Source organism: Hylobates moloch, unplaced genomic scaffold (genome assembly GCF_009828535.3).
Source record: "Hylobates moloch isolate HMO894 unplaced genomic scaffold, HMol_V3 SCAFFOLD_4, whole genome shotgun sequence".
In the NCBI taxonomy this organism is placed as follows: Eukaryota; Metazoa; Chordata; class Mammalia; order Primates; family Hylobatidae; genus Hylobates; species Hylobates moloch.
Genome location: NW_026652279.1, coordinates 27,295,359 through 27,322,340, shown reverse-complemented (window position 1 = coordinate 27,322,340; position 26,982 = coordinate 27,295,359). Strand labels below are relative to the sequence as shown.

The following is a 26,982-nucleotide window of genomic DNA, read 5'->3' as shown; positions in this document are numbered from 1 at the left end:
TTTTTTTTTTTGTATTTTTAGTAGAGACGGGGTTTCACTGTGGTCTCTATCTCCTGACCTCGTGATCCGCCCACCTCGGCCTCCCAAAGTGCTGGGATTACAAGCGTGAGCCACCGCGCCCGGCCTCACAAGTACTTAATTCTTTTCTATGGCTGAATATTCCATTGTATGAATAGACCGCATTTCATTTATCCACTTCTCAGTTGATGGATATTTGGGTTGTTTCTATTTTTTGGCTATTATGATTCATGCTGTTATAAACATTGGTGTGCAGGCTTTTGTGTGGACATGTTTTTATTTCTCTTGGGTAGATACCTAGGGGTAGAATTGCTAGGTCATATGGAAATTCTTACCTTTTGAGGAAGTGCCAAACTGTTTTACAAAGTACTCACCATTTTAAATTCCCACCAACAGTGTGTGTGGGCTCCAATTTCTTCACATCATAGCCAACACTTGTTTCTGTCTTTTTGATTATAGCTATCCTAGTGAATGTGAGGTGGCGTCTCATAGAGGTTTTGATTTGCATTTCCCTGATGACTAAGTTGAGCATCACCTCTGTTTTCCATCACCTCTGGAAGGATACTCCAACCTAGTGACAGTGGTTGCCTTTGGGAACAAGAAACTGGAGACTAAGATCCCATTGAGAAAAAGCCTGCCTTTTCACCATGGAAACTTTGTACTGTTTAGATTTTTAAATCCTCTATTAACCTAAAAAAAAAAAAATGCAGGCCGGGTGCGGTGGCTTACACCTGTAATCCCAGCACTTTGGGAGGCCGAGGCGGGTGGATCACGAGGTCAGGAGATCGAGACCACGGTGAAACCCCGTCTCTACGAAAAATACAAAAAATTAGCTGGGCACAGTGGCGGGAGCCTGTAGTCCCAGCTACTCGGGAGGCTGAGGCAGGAGAATGGCGTGAACCCGGGAGGCAGAGCTTGCAGTGAGCCGAGATCGCGCCACTGCACTCCAGCCTGGGCAACAGCAAGACTCCGTCCCTATGGGGGATCCATGCAAAGACATCATGGTGCCCGTGAAGGTCTGGAATTCATGTACTTAGAATGCATATGTATGTATGTCTGTATGTAGCAAAGGTCTAGAGCTTTCATCCAAGTCCCAAGGGGATTCACTGCCTTCTCCAAAAATATATGAAATCCTAGTCTAGAAATGTAAGTATGTCTGGATAACCACAAACCTATTGGTGTCAGCCCTCTATTGCTCAAACAGCCCTGGAAACACCCTGCTTATAATTGTAAAGTGTTCACAACAGGCCAGGTCCCATTTGGGGCACAAAATGCACATTCACCTTGAATCCTCACAGACACCAGAGCTGAAGACAGGGCTGTCTGTATAGATCACTGTCCACCCGGACTGGGACCCAGCTCAGCTACATCACACATTAAGCCAAAGCTGTCCTTACTGGGGAGCTGCCAAATGCTTTCACCAGGCAGGACCCATCTGACAACAACCCTACAAGATGAGTACTTTTTCTTTTTCCCATTGTACAGATGAGGAAACAGAGCCTCAGAGTAACTCCCTAACTGGGCCCAAGATCATGCAGCTATTAACAGTCAACAGTAAAAGCCAGGATCCTAGCTCTTGGCTACCCCATCTCAAGGATGCAGTGTCTTCTCTAAACAAATTCTTCCAGACACAAAACTACAAGTTGTCTGTTGACTTTACAAATGTATTTTTATTATATAAAAAGAAATTACTATAGAATTACTTTAAATAGGATATTTCTCCCAGTGAATTTAAAATAGCATCTGTTTCACAAAAAGATGTGCAACATGACTTTTCAGATATATACGCACTGAATAATCATTAGGTACATGGCAGAAACACACATTTAATACCTTTTTATTTATTTTACAAAACAGGACAAGTGCATTTTCCAAGTGCTTCTATAGCCACTGTCTCATCTGTTCCTCCCAACAGCCCAGGGATGAAGAACAAGCAGGTGTTATTTTACTTACAAAGAAACTGAGGTCCCAAAAATTAAATGATTGACTTAATTAGCAGCAGAATCAGACATGAAATGCATTCTCCTGATTCTTCATCATCCAGTCATAAATAACACATATTCTCGGCCAGGTGCAGTGGCTCAAGCCTGTAATCCCAACACTTCGATAGGCCAAGGCGGGCGGATCACGAGGTCAGTAGTTTGAGACCAGCCTGGCCAATATGGTGAAACCCCGTCTCTACTAAAAATACAAAAATTAGCCAGGCGTAGTGGCAGGTGCCTATAGTCCCATCTACTCAGGAGGCTGAGGCAGGAGAATCGCTTGAACCTGAGAGGCAGAGCTTACAGTGAGCCGAGATCGTGCCACTGCACTCCAGCCTGGGTGACAAAGTGAGACTCTGTCTCAAAAAACAAACAAACAAACAAACACATATTCTCAAAATAAAAGCTCCATTAAAAAATACTAACATTAGTGGGATGGGAAGATAAAGGTACCAGGCAGTGATTGAATAATTATGTGAATTGCAAGATTTCCAATACAGGCAGTGGAAAGCCTGCAGAGCTCTTCGCTAGGTGTCTGGCATTTGTAGAACCTGAGACCCAGAGAGGTGAGTCAAGAACTGCACTGAGACACAAGTTGAAAGTCTTTCAGGCCAGGCACAGTGGCTCCCAACTGTAATTCCAGCACTTTGGGAGTCTGAGTTGGGAGGATTGCTTGAGCCCAGGACTTCAAGACCAGCCTGGGCAACAAAGCGAGACCCCATCTCTACAAAAAAATTAAAATAAAAACTAAAAAAAATCTTTCAGAGCATGCAAGCTTGCAGGCTGTCAGCAAATACATCCCAGAGATCTTAGCTCTGGAAAATGCTATGGCATTGCAGAACTGCTAGTGGTGGGGGAACAAGAGCTGCTGAGGTAATGGAATCTGCTGGGGTGGTTATGATCACACACTCCCCGGAACCACAAAATCAGCCACATCCTGCGCCCGTGTGCAGGGTTTCTGCTTCAGTCTCCTCTGATCCCATCCTCTGACTAACAAAGCCCAGAAAGGAAGAGACTTCATGGATTTTTGTGTCTCTAAAAGCTGAGGGCCTTTCTCTCCCAACTCTTTCCAGTGAAATGAAGTCTCCCTCCCACCCAGGACAGCAGATGTTTTGTTGTGTGTTTCCTGGCAGATATTGGATTCTGCCTCAAACCTTTTTCTTGATCTGATACTCATCTTTCCAATTGAGGACAAGGGTCCTCAGCTGTGTTCCGGTCATCAGGGGCCAAAGAGCTCAATGCTGTCCAGTTTCTCCTCTTTGTAGAGCAGAATATTCTCCATCAGTTTCCTTTTGGCCTCATTGATCTCAATTTGCCACGAAGTCTCTGTAACTGATGTTCAACAGAAAGCAAACAAGAGCGACTTGAATGAAAGTTACTATTATTATAATTCTTAGATTCACTTAAATCAGGTTTCTGAATCAGGCCCTGAGTGTAATGAGCATTTCTTTTTTTTTTTTTTTTTTTTTTTTTTTTTTGAAATGGAGTCTCACTCTGTCGCTCAGGCTGGGCGACACACACAGTTAATTTTTTTGTGTTTTAGTAGAGAAGGGGTTTCACCGTGTTGCCCAGACTAGTCTTGAACTCCTGAGCTCAGGCAATCCACCCACCTCAGCCTCCCGAAGTGCTAGGATTACAGACAGGCGTGAGCCACCACGCCCAGCCCGTGAGCCACGGCACCCAGCCTATTTATTTATTTATTTATTTATTATTTTTTGAGATGGAGTCTCACTCTGTTGCCCAGGCTGGAGTGCAGTGGCTCAATCTCGGCTCGCTGCAACCTCTGCCTCCTGGGTTCAAGCAATTCTCCTGACTTAGCCTCCTGAGTAGCTGGGATTATAGGCGCCCACCAGTACACCCAACTAATTTTTTGTATTTTTAGTAGAGATGGGGTTTTGCCATCTTAGCCAGGATGGTCTCGAGCTCCTGACCTCGTGATCCGCCCGCCTCAGCCTCCCAAAGTGTTAGGATTACAGGCGTGAGCCACCAGGCCTGGTCTTTTTTTTTTTTTCTGTATTTTTAGTAGAGATGGGGTTTCACGACGTTGGCCAGGCTAGTCTCAAACTCCTGACCTCAAGTGATCCACCCGCCTCAGCCTCCCAAAGTGCTGGGATTACAGGCGTGAGTCACCATGCCTGGCTGGCCACACCTGGCTAATTTTTGCATCTTTCGTAGAGACAGGTTTTCACCATGTTGCCCAGGCTGATCTTTAAACTCCTGGGCTCAAGCAATCTGTCCACCTCGTCCTCCCAAAGTACTAGGATTACAGGTATGAGCCACTGCACCCGGCTGTAATGAGCATTTTCATCTCCTCTGCCTTTGCAGGAAGCCCTGCAACCTACCCTGACCTTCCAGAAAGGAGAGGGTTTCTCTGCTCCTCTTTATGATGTTGAGGGGTGGGAGGGTGGAGTGAAAAAAATGCTCATATCCTGTCTTCTTCTTCCTCTCCCCTCCCCATGGCAGGAGGAGTAAAAGAGAAACAGGAGTGGTCAGAGCCTGGGACATTCATTGAACCATGTTTACTAAGGGACAGGGACACTGCATTGAAAGGGCCTTCCTGGTCGGGTGCGGTGGCTCACACCTATAATCCCAGCACTTTGGGAGGCCGAGGTGGGCGGATCACCTGAGGTTGGGAGTTCAAGACCAGCCTGACCAACATGGAGAAACCCTGTCTCTACTAAAAATACGAAATTAGCCAGGCATGGTGGCACATGCCTGTAATCCCAGCTACTCGGGAGGCTGAGGCAGGAGAATCGCTTGAACCCGGGAGGCAGAGGTTGCCATGAGCCAAGATCATACCATTATACTCCAGCCTGGGCAACAAGAGTGAAACTCTGTCTCAAAAAAAAAAAGGGGGGGGCCTTCCTAATTTTTTATTTCAGCAAGAAACTTGATATCCTTGGACCTGAGTGGCAGGAATGGAAGGTATCTTTTTTTTTTCCTGAGACAGAGTCTTCCGCTGTCACCCAGGCTGGAGTGCAGTGGTGTGATCTCGGCTCACTGCAACCTCCACCTCCCGGGTTCAAGCAATTCTCCTGCCTTAGCCTCCCAAGTAGCTGGGACTACAGGTGCCTGTCAACCACACCCAGCTAATTTTTGTATTTTTAGTAGAGAGACGGGGTTTCACCATATTGGCCAGACTGGTCTCGAACTCCTGAACTCGTGATCTGCCTGCCTCAGCCTCCCAAAGTGCTGGGATTACAGGCGTGAGCCACTGCGCCCAGCCAGAAAGTATCTTCTTTTTTTTTTTTTTTTTTTTTTTTTTTGAGATGGAGTCTCACTCTGTCACTCAGTACTGGAGTGAAATGGCATGACCTCGGCTCACTGCAACCTCCGCCTCCTGAGTTCAAGTGATTCTCGTGCCTCAGCCTCCCAAGTAGCTGGGACTACAGGCACACACCACCAGAGACGGGGTTTCACCATATTGGCCAGACTGGTCTCGAACTCCTGAACTCGTGATCTGCCTGCCTCAGCCTCCCAAAGTGCTGGGATTACAGGCGTGAGCCACTGCGCCCAGCCAGAAAGTATCTTCTTTTTTTTTTTTTTTTTTTTTTTTTGAGATGGAGTCTCACTCTGTCACTCAGTACTGGAGTGAAATGGCATGACCTCGGCTCACTGCAACCTCCACCTCCTGAGTTCAAGTGATTCTCGTGCCTCAGCCTCCCAAGTAGCTGGGACTACAGGCACACACCACCACGCCTAGCTAATTTTTGTATTTTTAGTAGAGACAGGGTTTCACCAAGTTGGCCAAGCTGGTCTTGAACTCCCGACCTCAGGTGATCCGCCCACCCCAGCCTCTGGAAGTGCTGGGATTACAGGCGTGAGCCACCGCACCCAGCCTGGAAGATATCTTTAGAAGTGACTAGTGAGGATGGTGTTTGTGTTGAGAGGAGAGGCAGACAGGAACAGACCACATGGGGCCTTGAGGACTTTGAACGAGGAATGACATGCATTGTGTTTTTCGTTTTGTTTTGTTTTTTTGTTTTCTTGAGACGGAGTCTCGTTCTGTCACCCAGGCTGGAGTACAGTGGTGCAATCTTGGCTCACTGCAACCTCCGCCTCCCGGGTTCAAGAAATTCTCTTGCCTCAGCCTCCCAAGTAGCTGGGATTACAGGCACGCGCCACCATGCCCAGCTAATTTTTTTGTATTTTTAGTAGAGACGGGGTTTCGCCATGTTGGCCAGGCTGGTCTCGATCTCCTGACCTCAGGTGATCCACCCGCCTCGGCCTCCCAAAGTGCTGGGATTACAGGGTGAGCCACCTCGCCTGGCCTGCACTGTGTTTTGTTTTGTTTTGTTTTGTTTTGTTTTTTTGAGTCAGAGTCTGGCTCTGTCCCCCAGGCTGGAGTGCAGTGGCACCATCTCGGCTCACTGCAAGCTCCGCCTCCTGGGTTCACGCCATTCTCCTGCCTCAGCCTCCCGAGTAGCTGGGACTACAGGCACCCGCCACCACGCCCTGCTAATTTTTTTTTTTGTATTTTTAGTAGAGACAGGGTTTCACTATGTTGGCCAGGATGGTCTCGAACTCCTGACCTCGTGATCCACCCGCCTCGGCCTCCCAAAGTGCTGGGATTACAGGGTGAGCCACCTCGCCTGGCCTGCACTGTGTTTTTAAAAGCTACTCTGGCTGGCTCCTGGAGAAGGACCTGGTGAGGGAGGGGCCGGGATGGAGGAGGACTCAGGGAAGCTATGCAGTCCCCTGAGGACAGGAGCTCTGACAAAGGGGGAATCCAGAGAAGTAGATGGAAGTGAGAGAGATTTTGGAAGCAAATGGACAGGACTGGGTGATTAACCGGACATAGTCCAGGGCAGGGAGAGGGAGGTATCAAGGATGCCTCCCAGGTTTCTCTGTGAAAAACTGGCTGGTTGGTGAATGGCTGAATAACCAAATGAAGGAGTGAATGAGGGCAACACAAAGAAAAAATGATGGGCTGAAGCTGGGGACACACACATGAGCATCCAAATGCACTCTGACCTCTGGCTTACCATCCTGGGGAGGCTCCGGGCCAACACAGGCCACAGAGGAGGAGTTGGCCTCCCTTCCCACCATGACCTGCAGCCTTCCTTCCCCATTCTCTGTGGGGAGAAGTGGGGTGGCAGCCCCCGCCCAAGGTGCCACACTCATGGAGGAGGAGGCATCAAGGCTGGAATTGTCAACGTCGTCTGTTTCCTCTGGGGTGTTAGAAGAAGAGCCTGTACCCTCAGAAAGCCCACTCCAAGGGAGCAACGTCTCCCGACCTCGGAGCCGCTCTTCCACAGCAGCCACAGAGCCACGCACCTTTAGGAGAAGAGGGAGAAGGGAGCTCATCAGGAATTCTCTCTGAAATAGAAATGCTAACATCTGGCCTCCCAGCAGAGAGGGGGCAGGGAGCAGACTGAAGAACCTAATGCTGGTTGCTTTGTCTGAAAAAACCGCACCCTTCCTTTGAAAAGACCTGTGCTTGCCCACCAACCACCCTGTCATAGATGAGACGGCATGACCCAACATGGGTAGATCATAGTACCCTACTCCTTTGGCCATAGAGATTAGTCTAGATTTGGGCATGTGATCCAAGCTGGCCAATCAGAATCCTTCCCTGAAACTTTTCCACCTAGAGCTTACTGGGGAAAGACCTCCAGCCTTTCCTTTCTAGTGGTAGAACCAGACGCCCCACTACACCCAGAAAACCCGTTTACAGTAGGGGAAAATGAAAGCTCAACACAGAGTAAAGCAGAGGCAAGCAACGGAGAGAGAGCCACAGACACAGAGACACAATGGCTATACCTTTGGTGTTTGAGATCCTGGGTCTAACTTCCCTGAAACCAGAGCAATGCCTGTCCTCTCTGTTGTTTGGTTAAATGAGACACTAAGTTCATTCATTCACTAATTCACTCATTCATATTCTTCCCCTCTCCCTATGTCTGTGTGTGTGTGCGTGCAAATGTGTGTGTGTAAGAGTTTAAGTTCCTAACACTTTCAATCAAAAAAGCACAAATAATATAGATGTTGCTCTGAAAGGTTTTTCTGGTTAGGGGGGTTAGGAAAATTAGAGGGAAGGAAGGAAGGAATATTTCTTCTTCATGCACACACACGCAGAGCACACATACATACTCTTATACCAGTAATAACAATAACAAATCTCATCTCAGTGCCTTGCAAAAAATTCAGTATACTAATGTATCCATTTCTTTTTTTTTTTTTTTGAGATGGAGTCTCGCTCTTTTGCCCAGGCCGAACTGCAGGGGCGTATCTCGGCTCACTGCAAGCTCTGCCTCCCGGGTTCACGCCATTCTCCTGCCTCAGCCTCCCAAGTAGCTGGGACTACAGGCGCCTGCCACCGTGCCCGGCTAATTTTTTTGTATTTTTAGTAGAGACGGGGTTTCACCATGTTAGCCAAGATGGTCTCGATCTCCTGATCTCGTGATCCACCCGCCTCAGCCTCCCAAAGTGCTGGGATTACAGGCGTGAGCCACCGCGCCCGGCCACTAATGTATCCATTTCATACACAATGCATGAGTTTTTATAGATAAAAAATTAAAAGCTCAGAAAAGTTAAGTTCCCTGCCTAAACCCACCCAGCCAGTCCAGTAAATGGCAAAGGTGACCATCAAACCCAGGCCTGCTTATCTTCCAGCCCCTGACCCAGCTGTTCTTTCATCTTCCTAGTTTGGTTGTGATGTACTAAGAGCTAAGGCCATCTCCTACCTCTTCTTACACCTAAAGCGCCCTATCCCCTTTATTTTACGCGGCAAATGTCTCATTCTTCAAGGCCCAGGTCACATGTTACTTCTTGAGATAAATCTTCACAGTAGATGCCCAATAAATATTTGCCAATCTAAAGAACGCATTTCCTTGTAGCTAGGCGTGGCCATGTAACTAAGTTCTGCTCTCTATTATGTGAGAAGAAGTGATGCATTTCCAGGTTATATATTTAAAAGAAAGGCAGTGTGTCCACCTTTTCCTTTTAACTCTCTTTCACTGGCTGGAATCCATCTTAGACCCTGACATGGAAGCCACATGGTAAGGATAGCTGACAAACAATATAGAAGGAGCCTGGGTCCCCAATACCGTGGCACTGCCACATTAGCACTGGACTGCATAAATTCAAACTGTTACACTAAAGAGAATAAACGTCTATCTTATTTAAACCACTGCATTTTGCAGTCTCGTTACAGCAGTTTCACCTGCACCTTAAGTGACACATTGAACAAAATAATGGAATGAATAAAAGAATGAAAGTCTTACTGAAAGAGTAATTGGTTGCAGGAGACAGAACTTTTTAGAATATAAATCTGATTATGTCCTACCTCTGCTTAAAACCCTTAGTGAGGCTGGGCACAGTGGCTCACGCCCGTAATCCCAGCACTTTGAGAGACCGAGGCAGGTGGATCACCTGAGGTCAGGAGTTCGAGACCAGCTTGGCCAACACAGTGAAACCCCGTCTCTACTAAAAGTACAAAAATTAGCTGGGTGTGGTGGCACACACCTGCAATCTCAGCTACTCGGGAGGCTGAGGCAGGAGAATTGCTTGAACCCAGGAAGTGGAGGTTGCAGTGAGCTGAGATTGCACCACTGCACTCTAGCCTGGGTGAAAGAGTGACATTCTGTCAAAAAAAAAAAAAAAAAAACCTTAGTGGCTCTGCAAAAATCCTTACTGTGCCTACAAAGCCCTCTATCATTGGACAACTCCTTCCTTGACACACCCAACACAAGCCACTGTGCCCCATGTGTTGTGTTCTAGCCCTTCGGACCTTCTTCCACACCCTTGAATGTGCTGAGCTCTCTCTCGGCTCAGGCCATTTGCAGGGTGTTCCTTCTGCCAGGATTGTTCTTCGTGTGCTTAAACACCCCTTCCCCAGGAAGGTCAGCAGGGTGGGGTCCTCGTCATACACTGTCCTGGCGCTCACCACACAGACAATTACTACGCAATGTCCATGAGTTCCAGGAGAGTGGACCTGGGTCTGCCTTGTTCCCAAACAGCTGTGTCCCCTGGCCCCAGTGTACAACTGCGGAATGAATGACTGAACATCGTGGCACATGGACACTTGGGGGACACCTGTGCTAGCAAAGGCTGAGAACAAAGACTGAAGCCTCCAGCTCCTGCCACGTGACAGCGCAAGACGATGGACATAAGGCTGAACTGGGAGTCCAGAGAGCTCTGACAAAAACAAATTCTGTGACCTCATCTTCTCCTCTCTGGCCCTTCACTTGCCCTTCTGTAAAATGGGAGGCTTGGGCTACAGCAGTGGTTTTTGAAGATTTTTTTCAGCTACCAAACCCTTTCCAGAGAACCCAATACAGTAACTGAGAGAAGTCAAAGTGGGTGTCTGGTCCGAGTCACAGGTGGGGGCCTGCACCTCCCCCCACCCCTCCTGCTGCCAACAGCAATTCCTGAGTATTCTCAAGGAGCCCCTCTGTGCCCAACACCACTTGAAAATCACTCTGCTAGATGATTTCTAAGGGTCCTCCCAGGCAGTGGAGAGTTTATCCTTAGAAAGACCAAGCAATGGCCGGACGCAGCGGCTCATGCCTGTAATTCAAGATACTCAGGAGGCTGAGACAAGACAATTACTTGAACCCGGGAGGCGAAGGTTGGAGATAGCGCCACTGCACTCCAGCCTGGGTGACAGAAGGAGACTCTGTCTCAAAAAGAAAAAAAAAAGATCAAGCAGTAGTCTCTTGATTACCTTTTACCATGGAAGCCACGGCTACTTCTCATGTCCAAAAAAATGTCTTACCCCATGTAGTGGCTGCTTTCTAGGACGTCCGCCTAGTGCATGGGCTGAGCACACTCCCTTTCTTTGGGACCTGGCCCCGACACCATCCAGGGATGGAGCCCTGGGCAGCCCGGTTTGCATGCTGGACCGCCCCACCATGCCTGATTGGCCAAGCGGTAGACACCTGACCCAAGTTCAGCCAATCAGGTTCTCCCTCTGTGGTGGGACTCAGGGCGGAGGCTCATTCTCTCTGTTATAACCAGCAGGCAGAGCCGTTCCCTCCAGAGAACACTGAGGAAAGGGGAAGGGGCGTGTAGAGAAAGGGCCTATAGAGAAGGGGGAATAAAGCCGATTCACAGAGAGTGCATCGAGTTCTGTTAACATCCGCGGGTTTGGTCCTGCGCCCTGAGGCCCTGCAATACCCGTCCTCGGGCTCCGCACTATCTATCCCTACACCGCCCTTTGGCTGTTGGGAGCTCTAGGAGGTTCTGCCGCTTGCAAGCAAGTACAACCCTGGTTTGTGCACCAGGCCTCTGTGAAGGGGCCGTCCCCGATGAGGTGGACCTACGCGCCCAGGCAGCGAGGTCGCTGCGGCGAGGCTCACCTCCTGCAGGCTGGTGTTACGCCTGCGCAGGCACAGGCAGGCAGCCGTGGCCAGGGCCTCAGCGCAGTCCTCCGGAAGCCTCCCTGCGCCCTTCTCCAGGTACTTCTGGCAGATCTCCTTTGCCATCACGTTCTCCACGCCCGTCTTCCTGGAGCAGAGCGAGGCGGTGCTGCTTGGAATTTCACTGAGGAGTAAGTCCTTCTGTGGGAAGAAGGGTAGAAACGCCCTTGCGTGAGCTGCAGAGCTGCGAGAGCCAACACACGCGCCCCACTCACCTCCAGAGCTGCAAAAAATGCTCAGAAAACCGACAGGACATCGTTAAGAATAAATGCAAGGGTTCCAGAAAGAAGTAAAACACCCAAGAAATGGAGAAGGAATCGATTTCCTACATGCACAGGACACTCCATAGTGAACTCATGCCACAAACGCAGGGCCTTAATTTTTCTAGGCCTCGGTTGGTTCATCAGGAAAATGGGAATAACAAAAATACCTACACCAGGGCCGGGCGCAGTGGCTCACGCCTGTAATCTTAGCACTTTGGGAGGCAGAGGCGGGTGGATCACTTGAGGTTAGAAGTTCGAGACCAGCCTGGCCAACAGGGCGAAACCCCGTCTCTACTAGAAATATAAAAATTAGCTGGGCTTGGTAGCGCACGCCTGTAATCACAGCTACTAGGGCGGACTTCTGAGGCAGAGGAATTGCTTGAACCCATGGTGGGGGAGGTGGGGGGCGGAGGCTGCAATGAGCCGAGATCACGCCACTGCACTCCAGCCTAGGTGACAGCAAGATTCTGTCTCAAAAAAATAATAAAATACCTACACCAAGGACTAACACAACCATTCAGTGAAACAGTGCACCTAAAGCACAGAGACTGACATCTGACACGGAACATTCAATAGTCTTTTAGTGATGATAACTAATAGTAACAATAGCTACCATTTATATGGCACTTACTACATGATGAGCACTTAATAATTTAATCTTATTAACAACTACATGGACAATCTCTTATGATATAAACATTTCAAATGTAGGATTCTGACCTATGTATACATAACAGGAGAGCCACTATAAAGAAAATATTATGTCTATACTTTTTATACATTTTGTATTTACATATATTTTATATTTTGTACCACATAAAATGCAGGAATCTGAACTATGCATACAATAGAACATATGCTATATAAATAATTTTATACAAATAAGCATATTTATTTAATATAAATTATATTGTATATTTTATGAGTAATATGGTATATATGATTAGCATATATAAATGTTACAAATATATTGTACTAAATATTGTAAAAACATGTATTGTAGGCCAGGCGCTGTGCCTCATGCCTGTAATCCCAGCACTTTGGGAGGCCGAGACTGGCAGATCACTCGAGGTCAGGAGTTCGAGACCAGCCTGGCTGACATGGTGAAACCTCATCTCTACTAAAAAATAGAAAAAAATTAGCCAGGCATGGTGGTGCATGCCTGTAGTCCCAGGTACTCCGGAGGCTGAGGTAGGAGAATTGCTTGAACCAGGGAGGGAGAGGCTTCAGTGAGCCAAGATTGCACCACTGCACTCCAGCCTGGGTGACAGAGTGAGACTCCGTCTCAAAAAAATAAAAAATAAAAATAAAAATAGGCCGGGCACAGGGATATAATCACAGCTCACTACAGTCTCAACCTCCTCGATTCAATCGATCCTCCTACCTCAGCCTCTCAAGTAGCTGGGACTATAGGTGCATGCTACTGTACTTGGCTAATTTTTTAACTTTTTGTAGAGATGGAGTCTCATTATGTTGCCCAGGCTGGTCTTGAACTCCTGGGCTCAAGTAATCCTCCTGCCTTGGCATCTCAAAGTGCTCAGATTATAGGTGTGAGCCACTGCAGCCAGCCTAAATGTTTATTTTTTTTTTAAGTGTACTAGTGTTTAAAGCTGATAATCAAGAACAGTAGAAATGTATTATTTTCTTCCTTTCTAGAGGCAGGGTCTCACAACTTGCCCCAACTGGAAACCTGCCATCATTGCTATGTATCTTGATGCAAAGACTATGATGATAATCAAAAAAAGTACAAAAGACACCTAGTGTTTAAACAGGGGTTGGGGGACTGAGAACATGCAATGAAAGGATGTCGAGGGAACTTCACCATGGAGGAGTCGGCAGCTCCACCTGAAACCACTGATCAATCTTAGCACTAAAACCTGAACACACTGATCGGTCTTAGCACTAAAAGTAGGACAACAGGCTACACCCCGTGTAGTGAAGCAATGAAAGGCTCACAGCGCCTCCAGGAAGTGTTCTTGACAAAGGCAATGACCATGACGCTAAACAAGTCACAAGTGCTAACTGCCAAATATAGGAAATATGAGGAATAGAGAAACAAGGGAAGGAGATCACACGATTTAATCAGCAAAACCCAGAATGTGAGACAGTCTGTCTATATAGGGCAAATGACCTATTCTATGCAAAAATCCAACGACATCCAAAATGAAAAAGGGCATTGCGGGAGAGGTTGTGAGAGAATAAGAGTTTTTTTTTTTTGAGACGGAGTCGCTGTCTGTCGCCCAGGCTGCAGTGCAGTGGCGCGATCTGGGCTCACTGCAAGCTCCGCCTCCCGGGTTCATGCCATTCTCCTGCCTCAGCCTCCTGAGTAGCTGGGACTACAGGCGCCCGCCACCACGCCCGGCTAATTTTTTTGTATTTTTAGTAGAGACGGGGTTTCACCATGTTAGCCCAGAAGGTCTCGATCTCCTGACCTCATGATCCACCCGCCTCGGCCTCCCAAAGTGCTGGGATTACAGGCTTGAGCCACCGCTCCCGGCCAAGAAGAAGAGTCTCAAGAAACATAACCATGCCCGGGCATGGTGGTTCACACCTGTAATGTCAGCACTTTGGGAGGCTGAGGCAGGCAAATGCTTAAGCCCAGGAGTTCAAAACTAGCCTGGGCAATAAAGTGACATCCCATCTCCATATAAAAATATTTTTAAAAAATGAAAAAAACAAAGAAACATAACCAAAGTAATATATGGACATTTTTTGGGTCTAGTTTCAAACAAACCACCCTTAAAAAGCAACTTTTGGCTGGGCACAGTGGCTCACATCTGTAATCCCAACACTTTGGGAGCCAAGGCAGGAGGATCACTTGGGCTCAGGAGTTCGAGACCAGCCTGGGCAACGTGGCAAAACCCCATCTCTATTAAAAATACAAAAATTATCTGGGCCCTGGTGGCACACACCTGTGATCCCAGCTACATGAGAAGCTGAGGCAGGAGAATTGCTTGAACCTGGGAGACAGAGGTTGTGGTAAGCCAAGAGCACACCACTGTACTCCAGCCTAGGCCACAGAGGGAGACTCCATTTCAAAAAAAAAAAAATTAAACATAAGTGATTAAAATTTGGGGACAAAAGTTTACCTTTCCTTTCATTTCTACTCTCCAAAGGTAACTAACCCCTGCTAATAGTTTGGATTATATTACTTTCTGCTATACAGCTATAATTATTTTGGTTATATATTTACTTACATAATAATGACAACAGTATCCTAAGAGCTGTTAAAATAATAGCAATATCAGCCTGGGCAATATAACAAGACCCCATCTCTACAAATAACAAATTAAAAATTAGCTGGGCGTGAGGGCACATGCCTGTGGTCCCAGGTACTTGGGAGGCTACCGAGGCAGGTGGATCACTTGAGGTCAGGAGTTCAAGACCAGCCTGGCCAACATGGTGAAACCCTGTCTCTATTAAAAATACAAAAATTAGCTGGGCACGTTGGTCCATGCCTGTAATCCCAGCTACTCAGGAGGCTGAGGCAGGAGAATCAATTGAAGCCAGGAGGCAGAGGCTGCAGTAAGCAGAGATTGCACCACTGTACTCCAGCCTGGGCAACAGGGCAAGACTCTGACTCAAAATAAAAATAAATAAAATAAAAATAAAAATTAGCTAAGAGTGGCGGCACGTGCCTGTGGACCCAATTACTTGGGAGGCTAAAGCAGGGGATCACTTGAGGCCAGGGGTTCAAGGTTACAGTGAGCCATGATTGCACCACTATACTCTAGCCAGGGTGGCAGAGACCTTATCTCAAATAATAATGATAATACTAATAGTTAACATATATTGTTTATTATGTTCTAGTTACTATTTTAGGCATCTCACATATTAACCTTCAATAACCCTGTCAGATGCCAGGCACTGTGGCTCATGCCTATAATCCCAGCTACCCTGGAGGCTAAGGTGGGAGGATCCCTTGAGCCCAGGAGTTCGAAGTGACAGTGAGCCATGATCATACCACTGCACTCCTCCAGCCTTTGTGACAAAGAAGATAGGAGATAGGAGATCCTATCTCCAAAAATGATAACAAACAAACATACCTTGTCGGTGGGGGGGTACTACTATTATCCTCAATTTATAAAGAAGAAAATATGTGATACAATGTTTTCATTCGTTCATCCATCTATTTTTAGCAAAAATGTCATCATACTATATACTATTCTGAATTTGCTTTCTTCACTTGGAGATATGTCCCTGTCAGAACATACGTGTCTTTTTCAATTTACTTTTTTATTTTTTTGAGACAGAGTATCACTCTGTTGCCCAGGCTGGAATGATATGGCGCAATCTCGACTCACTGCACTCTGCCTCCCAGGTTCAAGCGATTCTCCTGCTTCAGCCTGCTGAGTAGCTGGGATTACAGGCACTCGCCACCACACAGGGCTAATTTTGTATTTTTAGTAGAGATGGGGTTTCACCATGTTGCCCAGGCTGGTCTTGAACTCCTGAACTCAAGTGATCCACCCACCTCAGCCTCCCAAAGTGCTGGGATTATAGCCGTGAGCCACCGTGCCCGGCCTCTTTTTCATTTTTTTAAAATAAGAATGTTTGTGTTAGCTTTATTCAGAATTGCCAAAACCTGGAAATAACCCAAATGTCCAGCAACTGGTAAATGGATAAACAGTCATCTATCCATACAATGGAATACTCTTCAGCAATGAAAAGGAATGAATTACTGACATGTCAACAACATGGATGAATCTAAGCACCATGCTACATGAAGGGGGACAGAAACAAATGGGTGCATCTGCCATGGGCCCATTGATATGACCCTCTAAAGAAGATAGACCTATGTGGACAGAAATTAGATGAGTAATTGCCAGGGCCTGTAAGTGGAGGGAATTTTCTGGGGTGACAAAAATATTCCATATCTTGATTGTTGTGGTGGTTACATGACTGTATACATTTGTCAAAACTCATACAGGCTGGGCGCCATGGCTCACACCTGTAATCCTCACACTTTGGGAGGCCAAGATGGGAAGATCGCTTAAGCCCAAGCATTCGAGGCTGCAGTGAGCTACAATCATGCCACTGCACTCCAGCCTGGGTGACAGGGCAAGACCCCTCTCTATCTCTAAATCAAATTAAATTAAATTTGGCCAGGCACAGTGGCTCACTCCTGTAATCCCAACACTTTGGGAGGCCAAGGTGGGCAGATCACCTGAGTGATGTCAGGAGTTCAAGACCAGCCTGGCCAACGTGGCAAAACCCTGTCTCTACTAAAAAAAATACAAAAATTAGCTGGGTGTGGTGATGCGTGCCTGTAGTCCCAGCTACTCAGGAGGCTGAGGTAGGAGAATCTCTTGAACCCAGGGGGTGGAGGTTGCAGTGAGCCAAGATCACGCCACTGCACTCCAGCCTGGGCAAGAGAGCGAGACTCTGTCTCGAAAAAAAAAAAAAAAATGCCACTACAAATATCCTTGTTCATCTGTCTCTCCTCACATGTGTGCATGTTTCTGTAGGCACAAATGGAATTGCCGTGTCAGAGGGTACCCATATTTTCAATTTTGGTGGAAACCACCAAATGCCCTCAGGAAACACTGTGGCAACTAACACTTTCCCAAGCCTGGAGGAGGCCTGCTTCCTGCCACCCTGGACCACAGGAAGTCAGCAAGCTTTCCTCCCTGACTCAAATCTTGATTAACCATCGGATTGCACCTACCACAACAGAACATGATAAGAGACCATACGAGAGTCTAGAGTAAGGGAAAGAAACTACATTTTAAAAAATTGTTATTTTCCACATTTTTAGAAATCATTAGCAAAAAAATAATTCTAGACAATTTCCTGTCAGTGCCTCAAAAGCCTCCTTCCACTGTGACACTTGTCCGGGGAGCCCCAGAGGACTGCTGGGAAATCCATCTCAAGAAAATAGTCAGGAGATGAGAAACTACCCCCAAACAGCCCCAAACCACATCTGAGCTGCCCAGACAAACCTCTCTGCAGCATATGGGGTTGACTGCCCAAAAGGGGTGGAACTCACAGAGTTCATCAAAGGAACATGTCGTGACTTTCTGCATGTAGTAGGGAGGCCTTCAGCCTCCCTACCCCAGAGCCCAGGGGATGCTTCTGGAGCCCAGTCACCAGAAAAAATAATAATAATAATAATCTGTCTGTTCCAATGGCCTCAATACCCAGTAGGAAAAGGTGCCCCCTCTCAAACTGATGAGGAAGACTAGAGCTTGCATGAGATTTGAAACTCTGCAGAAGCCATGGGTTCAGTTAAACCCCACTTCCACCACTGATCTCACTGAGGGGTGTGAGACAAGTCACTTCAGCTTTCCCTCAGTTTTCTCAGCTGTAAATGGGAATGATAATACTGAATTCGTATGGTTGGACTGTCACAAGAAACAAGCAGGAGACTGCTGTGGTTAAGAACTCAGGATCCTGTAATCCCAGCACTTTGGGAGGCCGAGGCGGGCAGATAACGAGGTCAGGAAATCGAGACCATCCTGGCTAACACAGTGAAACCCCATCTCTACTAAAAATACAAAAAAATTAGCCAGGTGTGGTGGCGGGCGCCTGTAGGCCCAGCTGCTCAGGAGGCTGAGGCAGGAGAATGACATGAACCCAGGAGGTGGAGCTTGCAGTGAGCCGAGATTGCACCACTGCACTGCAGCCTGGGCGACAGAGCGAGACTCCGTCTCAAAAAAAAAAAAAAAAAAAAAAGAACTCAGGATCTTGGGTCAGGGAGCTCTGACTCAGAATTCCAGCTCTGACACTTGGTAATTCCAACCGAGACCCTAGGCCAACCTACCTCAGAGCCAGCTTTCCTCATCTGCAGATGAATATAATGACTCTATCATGGAAAAGTTGAGATCATTTAGGTAGATAATGTATGGGAAGTATTTAACACAAAGTCAGGCTAGGTTGTTATATTTTTATTCTTTTTTGAGACAAGGTCTCACTCTGTCACCCAGGCTGGAGTGCAGTGGCACAATCTTGGCTCACCGCAACCTCTCTCTCCTGGGTTCAAGCGATTTTCCTGCTTCAGTCTCCAAAGTAGCTCGGATTACAGGTGTGTGCCACTACGCTTGGCTAATTTTTGTATTTTTAGTAGAGACGGGGTTTCGCCATGTTACCCAGGCTGGTCTCGAACTCCCAGCCTCAAGTGATCCGCCCGCCTTGGCCTCCTCCAAAGTGCTGGGATTAGAGGTGTGAGCCACCACACATAGCCAGGTTGTTATATTTTTTAAATGACTATGTATATCAGATCTTTGGCCTACAAAATGGAAATTGTTTTTATTACAGAAACTTGTTTAAAGGGCTGAAATGAACTTTTATCAATTTGAGGAAAATTCCTAATGAATTGCCTGATATGTAGAGAAGAAGTGTGCTTTCTATAAACATTCCAAATTCTTTTTTTTTTCTTTTTTTGAGATGGAGTCTCACTCTGTCACCCAGGCTGGAGTGCAGCGGCATAATCTCGGCTCACTGCAACCTCTGCCTCCCAGGTTCAAGTGATTCTCCTGCCTCAGCCTCCCGAGTAGCTGGGGTTACAGGCACATGCAACCACGCCTGGATAATGTTGGGGGTTTTTTGTAAGCTTTTTCTTTTTTTTTTTTTTTAATAGAGACAAGGTTTCACCATGTTGGCCATGGTGTCTTGAACTCCTGATCTCAAATGATCCACCCACATCGGCCTCCCAAAGGCTGTGATCACAGGCATGAGCCACCGCACCAAGCCCCAGATGCTATTATCATGAAAAAGCAATGGTTGGCTGGCAGGTGGGGATGGGAGGTTAAAGCTGCTTTGCAGGGATGCAAATGCAACCTTGTACCGGGCCTCATTAGCATGTGTAAAACTAGCTAGAATTAAGGTCGTTGCCCTCTCTCCAGAGCTGTGAGGCTCAAATATACCACCCAGCCAGATGTGACAAGTTCCCTTACCAGGTAAACCGGGCTTCGGTTGTTATCCATTGCAGGGATGCCCGTGAGGACCTCGGCCAACACCTGGAGAGAACAGAATGTGAGTTAGCATGGTTCAGACACTCGTGCACATGGCCAGGCAGTAGATTCTGTCTTCTCTTCTCAGTTGCAAGGTCTGAGCTCCAGGCGCAGCTCTGCCATTGCCAGCAGACACACCTGCCCAAAATCTGGAACGTGAGAATATCACTAAACACCTCCTCCAATTAAAGATGCCACCAAGCTGCCAGTGGAAGGTTGTAATTAACTGATAGCTAGACAGAAAAGATGGTTTTCAAAAATTCATGTGTGTGTGTGTTTATGTGTATTACCATAAGATATATGTAGGTATAGATAGATACAGATACACACACACGTATATATACACTATTTTTTAAAGATTGTTTCATTTAAAAATCCTTCAGCTGGCCGGGCACGGTGGCTCATGCCTGTAATCTCAGCACTTCGGGAGGCTGAGGCGGGCGGATCATGTGGTCAGGAGATCGAGACCACGGTGAAACCCCGTCTCTACTAAAAATACAAAAAAAAATGAGCCAGGCGCGGTGGCGGGCGCCTGTAGTCCCAGGTGCTCGGGAGGGTGAGGCAGGAGAATGGCGTGAACCTGGGAGGTGGATCTTGCAGTGAGCTGAGATCGCACCACTGCACTCCAGCCCGGGCGACAGAGCAAGACTCCGTCTCAAAAAAACCCCAAAAATCCTTCAGCTATGGCAAGTAGGCATTGCTCTGTGAATCTCAGGGAAGGAAGGAGTCTGCATGCAGGCAGGTATCTATTCTAGACAAATCTTGTAGCATCCATAGCATGTTTCACTCACAGGCCTTTACTAACATTATTTATTCATTAGTGCATCCACTTGCAGAAGGAGCACAACCCTGTATACGTGTAAGTCACCACAAAATTGGCAAACCATGATATATGTCTCCATAAACAGGAAACCTGCTTTGAACAGGGTTTCTCAGTAGAGACAATGCTATAATGGCTAAGGGCTCTACAGTCAGGCCTGAGTTCAAATTCTGACTCTGTACCTTATATGCTCAGGTGATCTTTAGGCAAGTAATTAAACCTGAGCCTCAGTGTCCTCATCTGTTAAATGGGGACTAGCAGTTGTGAATATTAAAGGCGTGAATACCCCACACTTAGTGTGGAATCTCTCTCTCACAGCATCTCTTGAAGCAAGTCAGAATAGGGTCACATTTACAGCCCAGAATCCCTCCAAGCCTGGAGGAAGGAAAGGATAAAGGTTTTAAACCACCCAGGATTAATAACAGACTGGCAGTGACCAGAAGAGGGCAGCAGAGGGCATCACTGCTGCAAGTGGGACAGGAGCCAATTGAAAAGGGACTCCTGACAGGTCCCTGCTAGGAAGGGACGGAACAAGGGGAAATGAGTAAACAAAGATTTCCTGTGCCCCTTTCACAGAGCAGGCTCTGAGCCAAGTCCTTTATAGAGGTCATTGAGCACTCACCAAAAAACACTGAGCAATGCACTGTGCTCCCCATAGGAGGAATCAAAGTTCAAAAGCATATCAGTCAACCAGAGGCAGGGCTGAGCAAAAGGGTGGCAGGAGCCAGGGGGCATTCAATGAATGAATGGATGGATGGGTGGTGGATGGATGGATGGATGGATGGATGGGTTATGGGTGGTGGATAGATGGATGGATGGGTGGATGTGTGGGTAGGTGGATAAATGGGTGGGTGGGTGGGTAGGAGGGAGGGTGGGTACATGGATGGACAGGTGGGTAGGTGGATGGATGGGTGGGTGGGTGGATGGATGGATGGATGGATGGATGGGTGGGTGGATGGATGGATGTATGGATGGATGGGTGGGTGGGTGGGTGGATGGATGGATGGGTATGTGGGTGGGAGGGTGGGTGCGTGGGTGGATGGGTAGATGGGTAGATGGATAGGTGGGAGGGTGGATGGATGGATGAGGAAGTCATCTGTGACACTAACACAACAGTTAGAGGGTCAAGAGTAAACAGATATCAGAAGGAGGGTGTAAAGATGGGAATAACAATAACCACAGTCATCATAATATTCTTGGTAGGTGCAGGGTGCAGGGTACCATGCTCACCTGCTTATATACATTATCCCATTCATCTCCATGTGTATCGTTAGCCCCATCTTACAGAAGGCATAACTGAGGCCCAGAGACAGAGGTGCTGGGTGTAAGTCACACAGCTGAAAGTAACTGAGCTGGGCCTAGGGGTTCTATCCCTCTGGTTCTTTTTTTTTTTTTTTTTTTTGAGACAGAATCTTGCTCTGTCGCCCAGGCTGGAGTGCAATGGCGTGATCTCGGCTTACTGCAACCTCTGCCTCCCAGGTTCAAGTGATTCTCCTGACTCAGCCTCCCAGGTAGCTGCGTTTACAGGCACATGCCACCACACTTGGCTAATTTTTGTATCTTTAGTAGAGCCGGGGTTTCACCATGTTGGCCAGGTTGGTCTTGAACTCCTGACCTCAGGTGATCTGCCCACCTCGACTTCCCAAAGTACTGAGATTTTAGGCATGTGCCACCACTCCCTGCCCATCCCCCTGGTTCTTAAAGGAGCAGGAGCCTAGACTAGCCCTGCTGAGCTTCACTGAACAACTTGCAGTGGGGCTGAGGGAGGCAGAGGAACCAGCTGGGAGACACAGAGGTGCAGAATCTGGGGTTCTGGCTGAGGGCAGAGGTGACTCAGGGCCACGGTTCTGGTGGCAGAGGTAGACAGACAGGAGACTGTGGTCAGAGAGAGGAAGTACAGAGTTCAAGGCTAGAGAAGAAGAGAGGGTGAGGCCCAAGGGGCAGCTGTATGCACTTGGCTGAAGCCAACCTGACTGTTACTCTTCTCAGCCAGCATTTTCCAGACTGGGTTCCATGGAACACTGACAAGGACAGATATTCTGAGAAAACAAGGTTCCATAGTCAAATGAGCTTGGGAAACACTGCATACCCCTCTCTGGTGAATTCACAAGTACCAGATTAAAGGCTCACTACCATCCTACCAGCTTGAATTAATCTTGTGGTAAAGAAACCTGCTTGACTTTGCCTAATGCAGTATTTCCAAGCCTGTCAGGGCACAAACCCTTTTAACACATCAACCCTAGAGGTCCAAAGGAACTGGAGTTCTACAGAAATATACTTTGGAGACTGCTACACACAGACCATGAGCTCCTGAGGGGAGGGACTGTGTTTTTGCTACATTCATAATCCTAGTGCCTGGCACAACGTAATGGCAGACAAGGATGGTGGTGGTGGTAGGGTGGGATGCTGGGTGGGTCAACGGTCGCTGAGTGGATGGGCAGCTAAAGGGTGGATGGATGATCGGACAGCGATGAACAAATAAGGACAAATAGACAACTGGATGGACAAGTGGATGGCTGGATGGGAATTACAGAAGTCAGGAGAGGATATCTGGAGCCTACTAGAACCTAGACACTCATGAGTGGTTTTCCTTCAAGGGCTGGCAACTTTCTTCTATAACAGGCCACACAGTAAATATGTGAGATTTTGGGAAGCATGTTCAGTCTCTATCACATATGCTTTGTGTTTAAAAGTATAATCCTTTATAAATGTAAAACTATCCTTAGCTCACAGACCACACAAAATAGGCCACAGGCCAAAGTGGCCTGTGGGCCACGGTTTGTCAGCCCCTGTTGTACTTTGATGGAACCTATCTGTGTGCCTCTACCGTATCCTGTGATTACAAAGGAGCCGTGGGAAGGACAAATCAAGGTGGGTCCCACTCTACGCAGAGCAGGACACTCTTACTATTCCACAGCTGAAGATGTCCACTCGCTTTGTCAGCTGTCCCACCCGGATGAAATCCTCTGGCAGATACGCGGCTGATGTCCGGAACAGGTGAGTCTTCATCATGGTGTATTTTGACCTTTTGTTGACAGGACACAGGTGAGCCATTGGGTGAGCAAGTTTGGGGGTGAGATTTTGGTCCAGCAAGACATTAGAGCTGTGGAAATGAAAGGAGAGAGAACCTTCTCATTTTGAGCTGGATAACAACAGGTTGCCATGGAGACCCTTTGGGGAGACAATATAGCAACCTCAGCTCCTGCAAGTTGAGGTCTCTAAAGACCCTCAGCATGGAGCTTCTGAGCCAGCCCTGACTGGGGAAGAGAGGGCATCAGGAGCACACTCCCTCCAGCAGATGGAGTTCAGACTTAGTCTTGCTGCCCCAGGAATGTGGCCAAAGAAGTGCAGCCTCCCTAATCCCCACAGATGCCAACCCTGATCAGCCTCAGCTTGCCAAGCCTATAGGCTGTGCAGACTCAGTCTCTTCCACAACTGTTCCAACCCCCAGCTCTGGCCTGGCTGACTCAGGTCTAAGTGGCCAGCATCCTTTGTGACTAAACCTGCCCAGATCATGTAAAAAAAGAAAAAAAAAAATCCCTCTTGGCCAGGCACAGTGGCTCACGCCTGTAATCCCAGCACTTTGGGAGGCCAAGATGGGCAGATCACCTGAGGTCATGAGTTCAAGACCAGCCTGGCCAGCATGCCGAAACTCCATCTCTACTAAAAATACAAAAATTAACCAGCCATGGTGGTGTGCGCCTGTAGTCCCAGCTACTCAGGAGGCTGAGGCAGAAGAATTGCTTGAACCTGGGAGGCAGAGGTGCACTCCAGCCTGGGCAACAGAGTGGTACACTGTCTCAAAAAAAATCATTTGATCCAGTCATCTAACCCCCAAGAGCAAACACTGAGAACATATTCCAAAATGGGAAAAAGCTAAGCCACATGTGTACAGATATATAGTGCAGGCCAGGTGCAGTGACTCATGCCTGTAATCCCAGCACTTTGTGAGACAGAGACAGGAGGATTGCCTGAGCCCAGGAGTTTGAGACCAGCATGGGCAGCATGGCAAGACCTCATCTCTACTAAAACAAACAAATTTAGCTGGGCATGGTGGTGCATGCCTGTGGTCCCAGATACTTGGGAGGCTAAGATGGGAAGCTACGGTGAGCTGAGATTGCCACTGTACTCCAGCCTGGGCAAAAAAGCAAGACCCTGTCTCAAAAAAAATTTTTCTTTGGCCGGGCACGGTGGCTCACACCTGTAATCCCAGCACTTTGGGAGGCCAAGGTGGGCGGATCACGAGATCAGGAGATCGAGACCATCCTGCTAACACAGTGAAACCCCATCTCTACTAAAAATACAAAAAGTTAGCCGGGCATGGTGGTGGGCGCCTGTAGTCCCAAGAAAATGGATGAACCGGAGGCGACTTGCAGAGAACAATTGTCCCCTGTACTCAGCCTGGGACACAGACGAGATCCATTCAAAAAAAAAAAAAAAAAAAATTTTTTTTTTTTTTTTTGTTTCACCGTGTTAGCCAGGATGGTCTTGATCTCTTGACCTCGTGATCTGCCCACCTCAGCCACCCAAAGTGCTGGGATTACAGGCGTGAGCCACCGCGCCCAGCCAAAAAAAAAAATTTTTTTTAGGGTGTGTGTGTGTGTGCGCACACCCACAAACGCGCGGGTGTGTGTGCCAGGAGTGGTTAAGTAAATTATGGGCAAATTCCTTCATGGGAAGACTAAGACACTAAAAAACATGACGGTATACAATGTAGCGAAATGTTTACTATGTTTAAATGAAGGGGTAAAAAACAGGATGTGAATTGGTACCCAGGTGCTACCTTAGGACTAAGGATTTGTATAGGCAGGAAGTGAAAAAAGAAACAGCTGGGCACGGTGGCTCATGCCTGTAATCCCAGCACTCTGGGAGGCCGAGGCGGGCGGATCACAAGGTCAGGAGATCGAGACCATCCTGGCGAACCCAGTGAAACTCCGTCTCTACTAAAATACAAAAAATTAGCCGGGCATGGTGGCGGGTGCCTGTAGTCCCAGCTACTCGGGAGGTTGAGGCAGGAGAATGGCATGAACCCAGGAGGTAGAGCTTGCAGTGAGCCAAGATTGCGCCACTGCACCGCAGCCTGGACGACAGAGCAAGACTCCGTCTCAAAAAAAAAAAAAAAGAAAAACGAAACAAAACCTAGAGGCCAGCTGATGAGTCATGGGGTAAGTTAGTGGTGACCTCTCTCACCCTTTCATTTCCTTGCCTGCTATTAGAATTATTGATGCAATCAAATACAAATTAGGGGAGAGAGCCGGGAGCCGGGGGGCGGTGCTGGTAATCCCAGCACTATAGGAGACCAAGGCAGGTGGATCACCTGAGGTCAGGAGTTCAACACTAGCCTGGCCAACATGGTGAAAGCCTATCTGCTAAAAATACAAAAATTAGCTGGGCGTGGTGGCGAGCACCTGTAATCTCAGCTACTCAGGAGGCTAAGGCAGGAGAATTGCTTGAACCAGGGAGGTGGAGGTTGCAGTGAGCTGAGATCGCACCACTGCACTCCAGCCTGGGTGACGAGTGAAACTCCGTCTCAAAAAACAAAAAAAAATTGGGAGAGAGAAAAGAGGAAAGGACTTCCACAAGTCAAATGGAAAGAGAACTTTGGGGAAATACGAGTTCTGTGTCTCTGGAGCCAGTTCTGCCAGATATTCTGGTATCTTCAAAATCCCTCCCTATCCTAACCGTCGCCAGATGGGGACCTCTTCCTCTCGTGTGCATGGCACTGAGAGGCAGGGGTGCAGGCCTAACCTGCAGGAGCCTTCCAGACAAGATGCTAACACCAACAGCTACACAAGAAGGGGACAGGTCTCAGAAAAGACACTGAATGAGGAGCTCGAAATCCCAGGGGGTTGGCAGACATTCGAGGATGAGGCCCAGGCCAGCTGCTGAGTGGACAGTGAGATGCAGCAAGGTGTGCAGGGCTTGTTGGGAAAACAGCAGCTCAGAAGGACAAATGTGACAGGTAGGCAATTCATGCTGGGAGCAATTGGACTCGGAGCACAGCCCGGAAACACTCATTTTTGAGGGCATAACAGAGAAAAAGACATCCAGGGGAGGGCAGAGAAGAGGAGGTAGGAAGAGAAAAACAAAGAGGACAGGGGTGAGTGGCGGGGTGGGAGGTGAGCCAGGAATAGGTACCAGTTCCACCCTTGCAGCCCAGGCCCCAGCAGGGTCCAGCCCACCTCTCTCACCTCTTGACATTGCTGTGGATGATCTCCAGACCATGCAGGTACTCGACGGCACAGAGCAGCCCTGAGCAGATGCTGACACGCTGGGGCCAGGGGAGGAGGTTGGACCCACCCTAAGAGAAAGAAAAGCAGGAGGACAAATAGTCACAATGTACCGTTTTAAAGTCCTGATGGCAGCCGGGGGCGCAGTGGCTCACGCCTGTAATCCCAGCACTCTGGGAGGCCCAGGCGGGCAGATCACAAGTTCAGGAAATCGAGACCATCCTGGCTAACACGGTGAAACCCCGTCTCTACTAAAAATACAAAAAATTAGCCGGGCCTGGTGGCGGGTGCCTGTAGTCCCAGCTATTCGGGAGGCTGAGGCAGGAGAATGGCGTGAACCCAGGAGGCGGAGCTTGCA

General features: G+C 47.9%; 1 protein-coding gene across 1 annotated transcript in view; it reads right to left on the bottom strand.

The window, feature by feature from the left end:
• Positions 1–1,748: 1,748 nt before the first annotated feature.
• IRAK2 (interleukin 1 receptor associated kinase 2) overlaps positions 1,749–26,982 on the bottom strand; it is a 74,945-nt gene continuing 49,711 nt past the window's right edge. Inside the window, exons 9-14 of the mRNA XM_058438133.1 lie at positions 26,586–26,695; positions 23,302–23,497; positions 19,518–19,580; positions 11,300–11,500; positions 6,986–7,277; positions 1,749–3,332 (exon numbers count right to left, since the gene is read on the bottom strand). Of these exons, the coding sequence (XP_058294116.1) occupies positions 3,220–3,332; positions 6,986–7,277; positions 11,300–11,500; positions 19,518–19,580; positions 23,302–23,497; positions 26,586–26,695 (975 nt within the window). The 3' untranslated portion in view covers positions 1,749–3,219. The remainder of the gene's footprint in view (positions 3,333–6,985; positions 7,278–11,299; positions 11,501–19,517; positions 19,581–23,301; positions 23,498–26,585; positions 26,696–26,982) is intronic.